The sequence below is a fragment of the Panthera tigris genome, chromosome C2 (assembly GCF_018350195.1).
Source record: "Panthera tigris isolate Pti1 chromosome C2, P.tigris_Pti1_mat1.1, whole genome shotgun sequence".
NCBI classification, from domain to species: domain Eukaryota; kingdom Metazoa; phylum Chordata; class Mammalia; order Carnivora; family Felidae; genus Panthera; species Panthera tigris.
Window position 1 is genome coordinate 3841748 of NC_056668.1, and position 15252 is coordinate 3856999.

General features: G+C 56.4%; 1 protein-coding gene across 1 annotated transcript in view; it reads right to left on the minus strand.

The window, feature by feature from the left end:
• Positions 1-3420: 3420 nt before the first annotated feature.
• The window catches only part of UMODL1 (uromodulin like 1), a 65832-nt gene continuing 54000 nt past the window's right edge, over positions 3421-15252 (minus strand). The window contains exons 21-23 of the mRNA XM_042956677.1: positions 14083-14167; positions 8088-8290; positions 3421-4686 (exon numbers count right to left, since the gene is read on the minus strand). Coding sequence (XP_042812611.1) covers positions 8109-8290; positions 14083-14167 — 267 coding nt within the window. The 3' untranslated portion in view covers positions 3421-4686; positions 8088-8108. The remainder of the gene's footprint in view (positions 4687-8087; positions 8291-14082; positions 14168-15252) is intronic.

Consider the following 15252-nt stretch of genomic DNA (forward strand, 5'->3'; position numbering starts at 1 on the left):
TGAGAAGGCTCCTGCCGGGTGCAGGGCCCGTCTGCCCCCCGAGAGGGTGAGGAATCACACCAGCTGGCCCAGGGGGGAGAAAGGGTGCGGGGGGTGTGCCTTCTTGTCCCGAGCAGCCAGGGCCCTGAAGGGGCCGGATTATGTTAGCTGAAGCTCGGGCTGCAGGTAGGGGACCCGGCAGAGGACATCGGCGTGGCCCTCCTTGGTCAAGTGGGGGAGGAGTGTGAGGGAGGACTGCCTCGAGCAAAGAGCTGACGGCTCTAAGACCCCCGTGCTCATGGGCGTCGGGTGAGCCGATCTTCCCCAGACGGAGGGCGGGCCGGCCAGCCCACGGGGGTCGGAGGCCACACAGGCCACGACGGCGACATAGCTCCCTGCACCGTGTGAGCGTTGAGGTGCCCCCTCCCCCCAGCCACCAGGGCTCCGTGGCCGCCCTCCTCTCCAGCCAGGTGACGAGGGGTCCCGGGAAGGCAAAGTCTCGGGGCCTCTGACACGGCCCGCGAAGGGAGACCGAGGGGATTGTTGTTTCAAGGTTCTGCCCCACGGTCCCAGCCCCTTTGGTCATGGCAGGTGGTGAGCCCAGGTCCACCTTAAGGAGGAAAGTTCTGGAGCAAGGGCGGGCATGGGGCTAGTGTTTACTCAAGCCCACCTCGGGGGCCAGGCACGGTGCTCCCCCACCCCGTGTCATGTCTTTAGTATTCTCTGCTGCTCCCCTAGGGGGTTCGAGAAGGAGTGTGAAGGTCAAGGGCACGGCGTAGCCAGACCTGGGATGCCTGTGGGGCCACCACGTACTCGAGCAAGCTAAGAGGCCCTGTCACAAACCACCGGAGTTGTAGCCAGGCGTTCTCACATTTGCTGGAACATAAGCCCCCCCCCCCAACTTCGGAGCACCCGGTGACACCCGTGGGACTCATGCTCCGCAGTCCACGCGCTGGGAAATCTGGCCCAGCTCCTGTACCGACTGCTCGACCGGGGGCAGGTCCCTAATGTCTCAGGGTCTCTGTTCTCTTCCTACGGTTTCAGGGTGCTGACACGGGCCTCCCAAGGTAGCGTGTGTCCATGTGTGTCACGCCGTGTGTGTCCACCCTCAGCCATCGGGGTGACTGATGCCCTGGGGGCCAGGCCCTGGTGGTGAGAATCACGACGTGGACCCCGTGTCTCTCCTGTGAGCACTGGGAGTGTCTGGCTGGCTGAAACTGACCAGCAGGAGGCCACCCCCTGATGGAAGTGGCCTGTGCCCGGGTCTCAGCAGGCAGAATGGGACACCCTCCTAGCCAGAGTGACTGGCTCAGGGTGGGGACAGGACCCAGGATGCTTCAACCCGGACGTAATCCCAGCTCCTTTCATCAATAGTTAGGGGAGACACCGTCATCCTTTGGCCATCGTGAATGAAGGAGCGCCTGATCCTGATCACCCCTCACAGCTACCGGGGGACTAAGAGGGACCTGTTGGCTGAAGCTGAAACCATGGAAGGAAAGCAAAAAAGATGAACCAAACCTGGGTCCTTGAGAGCTGCGGGAGCAAGCCTCACCCGAAGCCCACCCTGCCTTGGACTTGCCATTTGCAAGAGGCCAGGAATCGTCTTTATCATGAAAGCCTGTTGGAGTTGATGTTTCCCTACTCGGAGCCCAAAGCTCCCCGACCAACGCTAGATGGCATGCCCCGTGCGGGAGAGGCAGCGCCGGTAACCTCAACAGCACCCTGACTCCCACGATTACACGCTACCTTGTGGGGTGCAAACTCTAGGTAGTCCTTGCATTGAAGAGCTCCCCGCTAAGTCCCTACCATCTATTTCTTTCCATCAGAATCACTCTGGTGTCCGGGGTCTCACAGAGTAAGAATCTGCAGCCCCTGGAGTTGGGAATGACCCTTCCCCACCCAGCAGACACCTGGCATCCTGAGTTGTGGGGCCAGCCTGGGGCACCCCGGTTCTCCATGCTCCACAGGCCCCCAGCCCTGCCTGACCATAACCTCGCCAGCACTTGGACTTGGAAAGATGTCCAGGCTACGTTCAGGCCGGAAGCACTTCTACTCTGTGGCACAAAGGCTTTCCTCCCCCACTCGGCCATTTCTCTGGCTTTGCTGGAGTCCCGGGAACCTGCGGGAAGCGGCCACCGCGGTCCCCACCGGTCCCCACCCGGGAGTCTCCAGGGAAGCCTGGTCCACTGGCTCGTTCCCTGGGGGCTCTATTGCACAGACTGTTTCCTGCTGTGGCTGTCTTTTCCCTCCCAGACACAGAGAGAGAGAGAGAGAGGAGAGGAGGCGTCCCCTCCCTCAGCCGGTCCTGGTGGAAAGCAGGGTCCCCTCGGGCCGGGGCCACACAGGCGCAGGGCCAGCGCATGGAAATAACCGTTCTCCAGGCGGCCGCGTCCGTCCTGAAAGACCGGCGGCGTTTCCCAAGCTGTTTCCGGGACCCCCCGGCCCCACCCCAGCAGAATCGTGTCCTAGGACCCCGAAGCCCTGCAGAACAATTTCAGATTCCCCTTTGCAGGCAAAAGGCTCAAATCCAGCAAAAACAGAACTAGAACTAGGGCTCTGGTTGCAGGAGACACAAAGGGACCTCCCGCCCTGGTCTGCAGCGCCATCTAGTGGCCGGTATGAGGCATTGCAGGTCGGGTAGAGGGTGCACAGGACATACAGGTGGTTCTCACCTCGCCTGACCCTTGAGCGCAGAGAGGGCATCACAGCCTGGATCCCGGGCTGGGAAGAACGTGGGGCTGCAGGTGGTGTCTCGATGTGAGAACTGCTAGGGACCCAGAGCCTGAGCCGATCGAAGCCCCCCACCTTGCCGAGCTCCTGGGTGTTCTCTCCACGGCTCAGAGGGACTCAGTTCTCAGGACCTCGAAGGCTCCCATGCCTCACCGGTGAACCAACTAAGTCTTCTCCGGGGCAGCAGAAAGAGCCTGAACTAGGAGGGAGAAGATCTGGGTTTCCACTGTGAGCTGCTTGGAGCGGTGGTTTAAAATTTTAGCCTCCGTTTGCTTGTCCGTAAAACGGGACCGGGGACTCGTAACTCGTAGGGTTGTTGCAACAATCAGATGGACAAGGGGAGAACGTTCGTGGTCACGCTCAGGTCCCACCGCAGCCTGCGGCAGGAGCAGAGCAGGAGCGGCGACCTTTCAACCAGACAGGCTTGGGTCTAACGCCAGGACCCAACTTCCTAGCTGACTGCGGGAGGGTCACGTGATGTCTCCATTTCCTTGGCTGTAAAGTGAACATAGTCATGTGGGAGGCTTGTGAGCCACCCAGTCACGGGTCTTGAAACCTGGATTGACTGAAACGTTTATTGCCTCTTTTCAAGGCAGGCGAGTGACAGGTACCGAGTCAATATCACAACAAATGGGCTCAGACACGTTCCCGGTGTCCCCAGAGTGCCCAGCACAGCACCGTGGACTCAGTGATGCCGGGTAAGCCTGGGAGGCGACTGAACCAAACAGAGCAAACGGCACGGTCACAGTTCAATGTCACATGCGATTTATTCTACTTGCGCAAAATCAGTTTAGCCACATGTTGGAATGTTAGCCACATATTGTAATGCTTTACCGACTCTTGAGAATATCCACTAAATCAAAACACTCGCATTCTCCAGATATGAATCGCTGTTAGTTACACTCAGCAAAATTAATCTCCAATTAGTTACATTCAACAAAGTAATCTCATGAATTAAAGACCATGACCACATTGTAATTCTAAGTTCATCGAGGAAAAACGCGATGCTTTCAGGTGTTAGCTAGCGAATACAATTCAATTTGTTTCACATAAAGTAAAAAAGCACGATCCGTCAGTATGGTGTAATGGAGAACATTCTAAGATAAAAAGTTAGATTCTACACCCAGTTCCTTATTAATTCATTTTGTGGCCATATGAAAATGACTCACCCATTTCTTCTCTGCTTTCCCATTGTGCAATGGATAAATAGTACCTCTCCTGGGGTAAAATTATATTTTTAAATGGCTGTGAAAATACTTGGAAAAAATATAAAATAGTGAGTATGTGTATGTATATGATGTTATTTCTACTTATAAAGATTTTCATATTAATGGAGTGTCTTTTGAGTCCCTGTTGTGTAAATAAAAACAATGTCCTGGAAAGGCAGACGTTAAAGAGCATACATGTCCACTAAAAATAACATTAGCGGTGCATTTATGACTGACCTATTGTTAAAAGAACTCCAAGTGCACCGTCAAATATCTTTGAAAATGTGAAATATATATATTTCACATTGGATGAATGTGATGGATGAAGCGTTGGACGGAGCGTTGGATGAACGGATGGCTGAATGGATGGGTAGCTACGTGGCTGAGTGGATGGGGGGATGGGTGGCAGGTGACAGATGTCAGTGGTGAGCAAAACCAGAAAGGACCACTTGAGCCAGTTAGGAGGGTAAAGAGTCTGGGGGCTCTGGGGGCTGTGGAGGTGATCTGGGCGATGGCAAGGCTGGATCCAAGCTCGTTTGAAGATCCCCACGCCTGGGGCATACCCCTCACCCCACCTCCTACTCCAAAAGCTCTTACATCCGCCTGGTGGGCATTGCTTATCTGGGACCTACACAGACGACGGGTCTCCTGGGTCAGTCAGAGGCTGTGTTTTCAGCACCCCCGGGACTCATCCAAGCTCTGGATGTGGGACAGAGCAGGTTTCCGTCGATGCTTCATGGATTAAGAACCGAGGTTGATTCACAGCCACCTGCATGGAGAAGGAGGTGACCAGGGTCAGTGCGCACGCCGGAAAGGAGAGGTTCATGCAGGAATACCCCCCCGAGCCTGGGTAGTGTAGGGTGACCATCACCCCGAGGACAGGACTTCTACGCTCACTGGATGGTGAGAGATCGTGCCCGAATAAAAAGGCAGCGGCTCCCAGAAGGCACAGAGGAACGGGGACCATGGCGGCTGGACTGGTCTCCGGTGAATGGGGCTCCGGTGAATGTCAGCACATAGTGGCCTGGACACCTGAGCCGGACGACCACACCCTCGGGGCCTTTGTGCCATTGTCCTGTCTGCGGAGGACACACTGAGACTCGGGGCTCCCGGTGCCGAGGGCCGCGCCGAGCGCCAGCCTGGTGGGGACAGTTTGTTTGATGTTTTTCAAAGAGCACGTTTTTGCAGGAACTCGAGACCCAGTCAGAGATGTCCTTCACTTGGGAAACAGAAGCCACGGGAGAATAAGAAAGGATGAGAGGCCAATTTTCCCTCCGGTGTTTTTTCATTTTAGGTGGGGAGGACATCCAGAGTCACCTTGCCCCCACATACCAGATGTCCTCAGAAACTGAGCAGGACAAACGGCATCCTCGTTGGGATTCACGTGGTAAGTATTCAGTAAGATTCACTGAAGTTCCCTTGGAACTCTATCCAGGGAGGTGACTGGCCTCGTGTGCTGGCCCCGGTCTTACTCTGCCCATCTGAACTGCAGTGGTTCCAAGAACTTAGATAATGTACACATCTGCTATCAGGTCCTGGAGCAAAGGGGCCGCGGCAAAGCAGAGGCGTGATCCCTGCGGTGTCCCTGCCAAACCAGCTCCTGGAGCTCCTCTCACGAAGACGAAGTCACGCGGAAAGGGACGTCGCCCCGTGGGGGACGTGTGCTAATCTGGCCTCCGCTGTGTGACTCAGAGGGTTCACTTGAGCTCTCTGGGCCCGATTTCCTCATTTCAAGGGTGGAGCTCCTATCAACCACACTTTGCTGGGTTGGTTCAAAGTCTTATCTCAAGAGAATAAAGAGCTGAATGTGGGGAAGGCGGCCTTGGCTGGGGAAGAGCCTGAGGAGACAGGGGCATGTCTACACGACAGTGTCCCCTGATGGGGGACAGGACGCAATGGGTCAGTAAGCAGAAGGGTCTCCATGACTCAAACTGCGTGGGCCCCAAACCAGAGAGAGACTAGAAGGCGCCGTGCTAAGGAGTCTTAGTTATAATCCAGTGTCGTTGAACCTGAACCACTGCCAGTCACCCACATGCCGGGGCCCTCGGGGTGGCAGAGAGCCCTGACCAGTGGGGGCAGCACCTGCGTCCCCAGGGGCTTCAGGGCCCCAGGAGGGCTCTTCCTTCGGACCACAACACTGCTCCCTCCGCTGCTGGGCACCGTGGAGCCCCACGGAGAGAATTGTGGATTTCTTAGATAATTGCTAAAATACAACTTCTCCGGGTCTCCAACGAAAGGAAAAGCCAAGGGGCCTCATTCTAAACACGTGCCAGTCACGTGCACGCCAGTCTAAGTCACTGGAGCTCTGCGGCTAAAAGAATGGACCCCAGACCCGAATCCCAGCTCTGTCCCTTCCTAGTTACATTCCCAGGACATTCCTTCCCCTGCCTGCCCCAGGTCCCCAGCTGTGTAAGTGGTAATAACACAGCCTCACGCGGTTGTCGGGAACCTGAGGGAGTTAACTTGTTTACAGCGTTTAGGAAGGGTTCTCACGCACCCACACGCTCAGCACTCCTGGGTATTTGCTAATATCGGTAAGAAACAGGGTCCTTCCCCAAGAGCCTGCTTGAGAGGGGAGAGAAAGAGACCCTGATGAGCTATGGGGTTGCTAAGGGCGTGGGGAGAACGCAGCCCAAGTCTGGGGAGTGAGCGGACAGAAAACCCCACTGAGTCTGGGGGGAAGCTGTCTGCTGTCGGAAGGATCAGGGCCCCGAGCACTGAAAGGGCAGAAAAGCATCCCCTGGCCAGCCAGCGGGGGGACGATGAGGACGTGTTGGTGCGGCCGTCCCAAGCCAGGCATCACACACTGTGCCCGGCAGGGAGGCCAGGGCCGAGGCAGGACCGAGGCCGGGGGTCAGGGGGAGCTGAGATTCCCTGTGGGACGTCCCCCAGCACCGGGGGACTCGGTGTGGCCCTGGGCAAGTCAGTCCCACCGGGGAATCTGCCATTTTCCCACTGGAAATTCCTACGGAGTGGGCTCTTCTCACGTGATGGGGTTTGTGAGGGAGAGAGTGAGACAGGAGTGAATGTCCCCTGCTAGGAGAGGTGAAGTGACAACCTGAAATCCTGGTTCGGGGCCACCTCCCGAGTCCTTAACTCCTGTCAGGGGAGGGAGCTCCCTGGCAGGCCAGAGGGGCCAGAGACACGCAGGGGACTGGGCGCAGGGGAGGGGCGTAGGGGAAGGGTGCAGGGAGGGGAGCAGGGGAGGGGAGCAGGTGAGGAGTACAGGTAGGGGGTGTGGCTAAGGGGTGCCGGTGAAGGGTGGTACCCAGGACGCCTTGGGGCAGCCCCAGGGCCCAGAGCCGATCTCAGGCCACCGTCCCGTCTGTAACCACAAGGAGTCCAACCGTGTTTGGAGGCAGCAAACGACAGCTGCCAAACGTGGCCTGTGATTTTTTCTCTCTAAATCTCAAAGCCTTTACAGAAATCACAGGCCTGGGCGCTCCCCGCTACAGGCGTGCGCTAAGAAAACGGCGCTCCACCGGAACGAGCGTCACCCGTCTGTGATGAGCTGTATTCGGGCCCAGAAGGAGGTCCAGGCACCCGTGACCGTCATGGCTCAAAAGAGCCACTTCACGCTCGGGGGTGCAGGTACTTAAAATCACGGAGAGGACACGGCAAGGCAGAGGCGTGTGCCCATCACATCATCCGGGACACGAGGCACAGTTCGTGGCGAGGGCAAGGCTGTGGGGACACGGGACAGAGAGGAGTCGCGGATTCACTCAGCACTCAAGGTGCCAGAGGACGCCAGGGGTCTGCCTGTCCTCACCAGCTTCCTGCCCTCTGTGCGCGTGGTACCGCCATCACCCGGCCCTGCTACAGAGGAGGAAAAACGAAGAAACCAAGGCACCAGGGGCTCGGGGCCTCACCTGGGGCCGCCCGGGAGCGGGGGGCACAGGGCTGGCCTCGGAGGGGCACCGGGGCCGGCTCTCGTCTCGCCGCACCCCCCGGGGGCTCCGCGAGGCCTGCCCTTGTGCAAATGGACAGAACCTGACCTGGACAACCGATGGCCCGCTTCCCCTCCTGCAGCTTCGGGGGCTTTCCGCTAAGGGGCACGGAACGTGCCACCGGCCACCCGCCGTTCTCCAAAGCCCCCAGCACACGCCGTGTCGTCTCCGCCAGTGGCGAGGGTAGGACGCGCGCATCGGAGGCGCGTGGCTGTTCACCCACCTGCGGGCCCGCCGGGACCGCCTACCCAGAGAACACCTGGTAGCCGAAGTCGTCCGGCCCGGCTCTGAAGCTGTATTTGCCTGTCATTCTCTGGTAGTGCACGAGGACAAGGGCAGCTGCCCCGGTCACCACGGCGAAGATGGCCACCACGATGAGGACCAGGTAACCGGCTCCCAGGCCCGGCTCCGCGCCTGGACGCTCACCTGCAGGGAACGAGACGGATACAGCTGTGAGGTCCGCCCAGACCGGGAGGGACGCGTCCCCGTGGGCCATGCATCACCTGTGGCCCCAGCCCTGCGACCTCACGGTCAGGGTGGACCGGAGGGCTTAGGACGGATTGGCGATGGAGCGAGCTCGCCACGGAGTCCGCCGCTCGGTGACCTTGTTATCTGGATCTGACTGACCCGGAGCACCGTGCTGCGAGGCTCCGCACGGGCCCGTGTACGTGTGGGTTTCCGAAGGGGACAAAGCAGGTGTCCCAAGCCTGAGAAAGCAGGCGTCAGCCAGGACAGCTCAGCCCGCCCGGCGTTCTGGATCACTCCTAGCCCCCTGGGGAGCGACAGGGCCCACGGTGCGGGGAGGCTGAGAGCTCGGCTGCGCGTGGAGACCCGGCCGGGCGCTGGAGAGGGGCGCGGGCCTTCCCTGGACCCCGAGGGCCAGTAAAAACACAGGAAAGCACGGACCCAAAAAAGTTGGAAATGGGGACTCGAATACTCAGGCACCCATGTTCATAGCAGCATTATTCACAACAACCCAAGGGCGGAAACAAGCCAAGCATTCATCAAAGGATGAGTGGATAGGGGCGCCTGGGCGGCTCAGCCGGTTAAGTGTGGGACTTCGGCTCAGGTCATGATCTCGCGGTCCGTGGGTTCGAGCCCCGCGTCGGGCTCTGTGCTAACAGCTGAGAGCCTGGAGCCTGCTTCCGATTCTGTGTCTCCCTCTCTCTCTGCCCCTCCCCCACTCACACTCTGTCTCTCTCTCTCTCAAAAATAAATAAACATTAAAAAAAAAGGATGAATGGATAAACAAATGTGGTCCATCCACACAATGGAATATTGTCTGGCCATAGAAAGGAGCAAAGTCCCAACGGGTGCTTCAACATGAAGGAACCTCAAAACATCATGCCTAGCGAAAGGGGAGAGTCACAAGGGATGGCACACAGTATGACCCTGTCTATAGAACTATCCAGGAGGGGCAAAACCAGAGGCAGAAAGCAGACTGGTGCCCGGCTCTGAAGGAAGGGGACGGGGAGGGACTCCTAATCGGTGCGGGGCCACCAGCCGTCCCCACCCCCAGGGGAGAGAACTGCTCACCCCCGTGAGGAAGTCGGGGTGCGTGGAGCACAGCGAGAGTGAGTGGGACCCACGACAGGGCACCTGCAGCAGGAGCCAAAGCCACCCCTGCACCACGTTCACCTCCGTCCAGTCCCCCTGCATCGGGGGTGTCCACCTGGGTGACAAGGGACACCCGAGAGCCTGTCTCCTGAGCGGTTGCCGAGGTAGATGTCACTCTGGGTCTCCAGGGCATAGCACAGGTATGCAAAGTGGTCCGACAGTGGCATTGGGGACCCCTCCTGGCTGCCTGGGACAGAGGCAGTCATATCCTCCAGAGGGAGGGGCGCGCTGGACGAGGATCCTGGGGGCACGTGCTGGAGCCGCGTAACCTCCCAAGGCGCCCAGACACCGGACGGCCAGTTCCCCGACAGCTGCAGGGCTGGCCCCTAGACCCGGCCTCTGCGGGTGCTATAAGGGGCACCTGGCCTCCTCCCGTCCTCCGTGAGGGGCCGCGGTGCTAGCCCGAGCAGGGGGACCACACTGAGGATGTTGCAGCGGGAGAGAGGTAGACCCCGCTCACAGTGGAGCCCAGGGCGGAGCCCGGATGCAGCCTCCGGAGACAAATGAACCTGTTTGCTCGCTGCCTGTTTCCCCGGGTTTCCGTCACCTGCAGCCGAACGCTCCCACCTGACCCACCGGCCCAGAGCTGCTCTAGGTGGGGTCCACAGGCCAGCACGGTCCACCGGTTGCTGTGGCCCCGCAGTGGTTACCAGTCTACACAAAATGGAGAGCAAGACATGACCCTCCCCATGGGAGGGGGTGTCTACCTGCCCAGGAGAGACCGGTCACGTGGCGGGAGTTGCATGCGGGGCCCACAGTCGGACCACCTGTCAATCTCTTAATAAAGCACTGGCCCTTCACCAGGATGGCTTGAGAAGCCTGCACCGCGGGCAGGACGGTTGCCACGGTCACTTGGGGTAACCCACACAAACAGTCGTTTTGCAAAGACACTGAGTGATCAACGCTTCGGTGACGGGGACACAGCCCCTGCTGTGGGAAAGTGATGGACAGCCTCTAAGCACATGTAGGGAACCCCCAGCTCCTCACTTCCGGGCAGCCTCAATGATGATTCTGGACCCTTCCTTCCGGGACACTTGTGCATCCGACAGACATCACGTCAACTTTCTCTCCCTCTTTGTACAAAGCATCTCTAGCGAGGGAGGACTAATGAGTGATCTCGCGAAGCAAATGGCCACGGAAGAGTTCCCGGAAGGAAATTAGAATATTGCGATGCTAACATAAGATGTCTTGGCAGCACACCTTCCGGAACGATGCCCACGGATTCCTCCTCAGTCTCACCAATGCGCAGTGCTACGTGCATCCTCCAGAAAGATATACTGAGGTCCTGACCCCCACTACCACAGAACGTGATGGTCCTTGCAAATGTAATCAGTGAGGGACTCCTAACCGGTGCTGAAGCAGGAGAGGCTCTGACCCAATAGGACCCATGTCCTTGTAGGACGGCCATGTGAGGACACAGAGGCACCAGGGGAACCCCACGTGAGGACAGAGGCAGAGCTCTGGTAACAAGATCCTGCCAGCCAAGGAGAGCCACAGCAGCAAATGCCAGAAGCTGGGAGAGCCAGAGATAGATTCTCCCTCACTGCCCTAGCGGGACCCAGACCTGTTGACACCTTGATCTTGAACTTCTGGTCTCCAGAACCATGAGGTGCTCAGTCTGTGGCACTTAGTGTCCTGTGGCCCCAGCCCCAGAAAACTAACACGGGGGTGGCGGGGGGCAGAGCGTGGGTGCACAGTCAGGGGACAGAGTGTGGGCACAGGGTGGGAGGGGGGCAATCCCAAAGAGATTTGTCTGCCAGTCTATCCCACCCCTGCAGTCTCCAACAGTATTTCTGTTCATATACACAATTAAAATGCAAAGTTTCCACCAACTGGGAGATTCCATGTTTCTAAATGACTTTTCTGTACATTTATATGGCACAATTATGGAGCACACAAGAGCTAATAAGACAATGAGAAAGAACGATGCACCAAAGGAATGATCCTTGTTTTTGAGCCTGACAATTTATACCCTCATTATATTTGGTGTTCTGTGCAATGGTTGTCAGTTGGTGCTCTACTGGCTACAAATGATAACAACTAGCACTTATCCAGTAATTTCTATGGACAAGGCACTATATGAAGTAGAAATTAGTACTGTTCTCATTTTATAGATGAGGGAAATGAGGCACAATGTAGTATGCCCATGCTGCAGAAAAAAAGGAGAGTGCTGGACACATAGTAGGGATATATGCCTGCCACATAGATGGAATAATGAATAAGTGGGTGGATGGATGGATGGATGGATGGATGATGGGTGGATGGATGGTAAGCAGATGGATGGATGGATGGATGGAAGGATGGCTGGCTGGCTGGCTGGCTGGATGGATGGATGGAAGGATGGATGGGTGGATAGATGGATGGATGGTGGGTGGATGGATGGATGGATGATGGGTGGATGGATGGTAAGTGGATGGATGGATGGCTGGATGGCTGGCTGGATGGATGGAAGGATGGATGGGTGGATAGATGGATGGATGGTGGGTGGGTGGATGGATGGATGATGGGTGGATGGATGGTAAGTGGATGGATGGATGGATGGATGGATGGAAGGATGGATGGAAGGATGGATGGGTGGATGGATGGATGGTGGGTGGATGGATGGATGGTGGGTGGATGGATGGATGGAAGGATGGATGGCTGGATGGTTGGATGGAAGGATGGATGGGTGGATAGATGGATGGATGGTGGGTGGGTGGATGGGTGGATAGGCGGGTGGATGGATGGAGAAATAATGGTTGGATGGATAGGATCCAGAAGACTCAGGAATTTTCCCAAGACCACACAACTAGAAGCATGAGAGTCCATATTTAAACTCAGGTCTCCTGACTCCAAGCCCAGTGCTTTTTCCACTCCAGTAGTTTTGACATTATCTATAATATCTGTGAATAAATAGGAATCCCATTTCTATAAACGAGAATGCAATTCACACATATTGTCTTTCATATTAGGGCTCCTGGTCAACCAGTTCTCCTCAGCAGGTTAAGAAATGAGGAGGGGGGGGGGCCTGGGTGGCTTGGTCGGTTAAGCGTCCGACTTCGGCTCAGGTCATGATCTCATGGTCCGTGAGTTCGAGCCCCGCGTCGGGCCCTGTGCTGACAGCTCAGAGCCTGGAGCCTGTTTCAGATTCTGTGTCTCTCTCTCTCTCTGACCCTCCCCCATTCATGCTCTGTCTCTCTCTGTCTCAAAAATAAATAAACGTTAAAAAAAATTGAAAAAAAAAAAAAAAAGAAATGAGGAGGGGGTAGGAGAAGCATGTGGTCCCAGGATGGGCCCTTCAGCTGCCTGATGACCAGTGCAGACACCAGAGCCCGGAGCCCAGCTCCAGAAACTCCGAGTTAGTAGGCCTAGGATGTGCCCCCAAACCTGGGGTCTTTTAAATTTCACAAATACTTGGATGAGAACCAACAGTTGAGAATCGCTGGCCCTTCTCTTACTCCCTCATCTTTCTTCCTAAGCCCTGATCAGCATTCGGACCCCGGCTCACATCCCGCATCCAAAGCCCAGAAGTTCTTGTGCAGGAAAATATGGAGAGGCAAGGAGGGCCATCCAAGTAGGGAAAAAAGCAACAAAAAAGGAAAATCGACTAGGATTACATTTAGCTGCAAACGGGAGAAAAAGCCAAATAGCAGTGACAAAGAACATGGAAGTTTATGTCTTTCTGGCACAAAACTTGGAGGTCGGAGGTCTGGCCTGACCTGGCTGCCTTGTTGTAAGGTGTCCTTGAAAATGGGGCTCCTTCTAGCTCCTGTCCCCATGGCCCTCCCCTGGGGTCTGAGAAGGGGGATGATGAAGAAAGGGGAAAACAATGGCCTGAGCCCCTGGGGAGCTGGCACTTGACCTCCATTTGCATTTCATTGGCCAGAACTTACTCATAGGGTCCCACTCAACAGCCAGGTTGACTGGGAATTACGGTTTTCATTCCCGGCAGCCAGCTAAAAACGGGGTGGGTTGGGGGGTGGGGGTGGGGTTCTATTATGATGAAGGGGCGAACAGATATTAGGGGACAGCTAGCCATTTCTGTCTTCGTACCCAAAGCACGCCATTTCCCCCAACCAATTTTTTTTTTTTGAAAAAACAATGAAATCAATCTCAAAGGAAATAAAACGTCTTCCTGGAAAAATGATGGCAGCCTTTGAAATGACATGGAATGTAATTGGCTTGTAGAAGTTTTATACCAAGAGAGAAAGCGATGTCATTTTTTTATTTTTGCATCTTCCGAGTTAGGCAAGCCCAGAATAAACAGCTTAGGCATCACCTGAGTTCCTGTGGCCCAACAACCCCTTCGGTGTGTTTATCCAACATAAACACATGGCTCGAAATACTGCTTTATCTAAGGGTGCGCTGACATCCTGAAGCCCCAGCCTTTTCTTCTGCAACGTGGGTATGACAATGGCCCCTCCCTCCCGGCCACACTCTGCAGGTGATGGACTCAATGCAACCCGGGGAAGTTGCTCTCAGCGGCCAGCAGCTGTTACGTCCCCTGATCCCGAGTCTGCTGCCAAACATCCCAGGTGCTCTGGCTCCCGGGAGGGCGGAGTCGTGGCTCCCACGCTGGTGAGATGGGACTCAGGACTGTCTAAACCAAGTCACCAACTAACCTTCAGACCGGACGAGGGGTCCCCAGGATGTCTGATGTATGGTGGATGCCTCGCTGCTTCTCGGGGACTTGACGTCATTGCAATTCTGTTGTTTTGAAAGAAAAGAAACTTCGAGTTAGTCGAGCAGAACTACTGAGTTCGGAGACAAGTCCTGACCGTCGGGGTGGTACCCTGATCCGTACATTCTATCTGGCTGGAGACAGCAAGTCGAGGGTGGGTGAGCTCAGACAGGGGAGGGACCTGGGGGCCTGGACCACCTGGATCACAGGAGGAATCGAGGTTCAAGAGAGCAGCCCGCTGCGCCTCCAAGCCCTGGCCCCTCGGCCCCTCAGGCCCTCTGTCGGTGCTGAGTCATTTTGGCGTTCTCCATGGCCATGGCCAGCTGCAACCGCCTGCTCCTTTCAATGCCTCTGCCTTGCATGAAGGTTCAGGGACACAGTGGAACCTTCTTAGAATACACCTGCTATGGGCTGCATTCTGCCCCTCTAAAAGATGTTGACTCCCTAGCCCCTGGTACCTGTGCCTGTGACCTTATTTGGAAATAGGGTCTTTGCAGATGAGGAGAAGGTGAGGTCATTAGGGTGCATACCTAGTCCAACATGACTGTGTCCTTGGGAAAAGGGGACGTTGGACACAGACACAGACATGCACAGAGGGAAGATATGAACACACAGGGAGAAGCCGGGTCTGCACCCCAAGGGGAGAGCCTGGAATGACTCTCCCTCGCGGCCTGAGGGGGAGCCAGCCCTGCCCCAAGGCTGATCTTGGACTTCCCACCTCCAGGCTGTGAGAGAATGCACTCCTGATGTCTCAGCTACAGCTGCGGCCACAGAAAAGCAGTCAATGCCTCTCCTAGGAAAGCTGGGAAAGGAAGGCGTGAAGCCATATTATCAAGAATCTGAGAACCAGCCCCTCCTTACAGGGGTGGTTGTGGCTATGAATACTCTTAGTATGTCTGAGGGGCTCTTGGAGCCTGGTGCAGGGTCATGCACGCCCCTAGCTGGCAGTCATCCAGGGGTCTGTGTCCCTTTCAACCCTTTTTTCTGGAAGATCTACTGTGTGTGAAAAAGTGACATCAACAAAATTGATGTTCCTTGGGTTTCTTCTCCTATGCGTGTCCCGTGGATCCTCGGAGGCTGGTGACCTGGGGGTGGGGAGGGGGACTATAGG